We start from the raw sequence: 2500 nt of genomic DNA on the forward strand, positions 1-2500 counted from the left end.
AGTTTTATAGCTGTCATTAAAAAAAAGATCATGATAGTATCATCATTGATGATGATAGAAATAATAATGATGATGATGATACCTCAAACAAAAGTAATAATAACAATAATACTAATAACAACAACAAAAACAAAAAAACCAACATCAACAATCATGATGATGATAGCAATATAATTAATGATAATAAATGACTCCTGGGATACTAAGTATTTGCAGAATCAGCAATGTATAAAAAAATAAATTAATAAAGCAAAACCATGGGTCAAAAACAAAGACAACCATCACTAATCAAAAATAGTCACACCCTACCAATGGAGAAAGAAAAAAAAAAGATTTAAAATTTCTCATCTTATAGAAATGAAAGAGAGAGAAAGGAAACAACTACATGTAATAAAAAAAACATTCATAAAATTCTCTCAAGGTAATAGTATGGAGCATACCTGTTCTACCAATGCCAGCTGAACAATGAACAACAATGGGAGGTCCCAAGGGATGCCCAGTCCATTTATCTCCAAGGCCCGATGTCAGACGCGCTTGCGCTTCCCGAACATGGGCTAAGAATTCTAGCATGGCCATTGCAGAGTCTGGGACACCATAGTCTGGCCATGAGGTAAACTGCATGTGTTCCACCTTTCTTTCATCGCCACTCTTAAAAAGTTGTGAATAAAAAGATTATTATCTCTTTTAAACCTGATGTACAATGCCTTTCTTCCTTAAATATTTTGCAAATATAAAACAAAATTTCCATAGAAAGTCACATTTTCTTGTTTACAGTTGTCAAATAATCACTCTCAGTAAAAATGAAAAAGTTTAATGACACATACCTTATTATCTACAATCGTGAGAGTAGAAACAGTATAATCCCTGTACTGATAGACATGGGTGTTCTTGATGGTAAAATGTGAATGTGACACCTGACCATCTTGTTCAACAGGCCAGTACTGCCCGCATTTGGTTCTACCTCGTTCAACTGCTCTGGTAGTCATTACAATTACACACACTCTCTGTTCCCAGATCATTCGCCAAAAGTCTCCAAACGTTCCGGGTAGAGGACCTTTTGGAAGGCAAAACATATTCATTTGTATAGAAATGTAGTCAAGCAGTATAGTATATGACTAATAGAGAACAAGATTTGAAATCAGAGGAATGTATTTCAAAGAATGAGTATTTGCTGTAAAATCAGGCACTCTCACTATGACATCAAAAAAAGTAAACAAGCCAATTTCTACTTTAACCATTATAATTGCACCTGCATAGTCATATCTAGTTCTCATAAAGCATATACATAAATATATATACATATATATACACACACATATATATATGTATATCTCTATATATATAAACATACATACATATATATATATATATATATATATATCTATATATATATATATATATATATATATATATATATATCATATAATATATATATTATATATCATATATATCATATATATCATATAAACATCATATATATTACATATCATATATATCATATATATTATATATTATATCATATATATCATATATATTATATATACATATATATATATATCATAAATGTATATGGTCAATATTTCTTTCACATATTTCTAAAAATGATTACCTTGTGTAGAGATGAAGGCATTCTTCTGCTTGTAGCCATCAACATAGTTAGCATTAATGTAGTCAGTGTGCCCCTCTTCATCCTCTGCGCTCAGAACTACCCGTGAGTGATCAAAACATAGGACGTCTGTGTATCTATTTTTAATCTGGTTCCATCTTTTCCTGTAAATCAATAGTTCTTCCAATTAATTTTTTTTCTTATAATGCATATAAAAGTACTGTATCTAAAACAATTGCTAAATCATAATCAGGTTCCTACAACTATAACTACAATAAATTATAATCTCAACACCAATAACAATGATCAGGGTTGGTTGGCATGATGAAAATCAAACAACTATTCAAACTCATTATAATCAGAGGAAAATAACTTATTATAATGGAAATCATCATGATTTCAAATAAGATAGAGGAAATTAAACAATACACACACTAGTTTGTGTAGGCTATTATCTTAAAATCTGTAATATGAGCACTTCAGGAGCACTTCAGGATATGCTCCTGCCTATTGAGGCATGACTTACTCTGCAACACTTCCCAGGTTATGGACTTAACCAACTCAGAAACTAGAAATTGTTTAATCATCCTGGTAAACGTTTACCAAAAAATTAACAAAAATATTATCTTAACCTAATCTTGTCACTTGTAAATTTTACTACTTAACATATAATGAATGAACAGAATAAAAATGTTTTTTTTATTTCACAAAAGTATACAATGGATTCAATGTGTATTTCATAATCAAGTTAAATAGGTTATGCAGGTCAATGCATTCATTCATCCATCATATCTATTTTCTTAAATGTCATGATGCTTTTATTCTCAGATATTCATTTTTGATTACAGTATTATTAAAAGAAGATTTAATGAAACTCATCCTTTTTACAAATTC

General features: G+C 29.8%; 1 protein-coding gene across 15 annotated transcripts in view; it reads right to left on the reverse strand.

The window, feature by feature from the left end:
- Window positions 1–2500, reverse strand: part of Ptpmeg2 (Protein tyrosine phosphatase Meg2) — a 161606-nt gene that overhangs the window by 4206 nt on the left and 154900 nt on the right. For all 15 annotated transcript variants that reach the window (XM_086540103.1, XM_086540100.1, XM_086540106.1 and 12 more), the window contains 3 exons: window positions 1610–1770; window positions 825–1054; window positions 441–648 (listed from right to left, as the gene is read on the reverse strand). In XM_086540103.1, the coding sequence (XP_086396229.1) occupies window positions 441–648; window positions 825–1054; window positions 1610–1770 (599 nt within the window). The remainder of the gene's footprint in view (window positions 1–440; window positions 649–824; window positions 1055–1609; window positions 1771–2500) is intronic.

This window comes from Penaeus japonicus, unplaced genomic scaffold (assembly GCF_977035675.1).
Source record: "Penaeus japonicus unplaced genomic scaffold, GWHDUDI00000001_assembly GWHDUDI00000009, whole genome shotgun sequence".
In the NCBI taxonomy this organism is placed as follows: domain Eukaryota; kingdom Metazoa; phylum Arthropoda; class Malacostraca; order Decapoda; family Penaeidae; genus Penaeus; species Penaeus japonicus.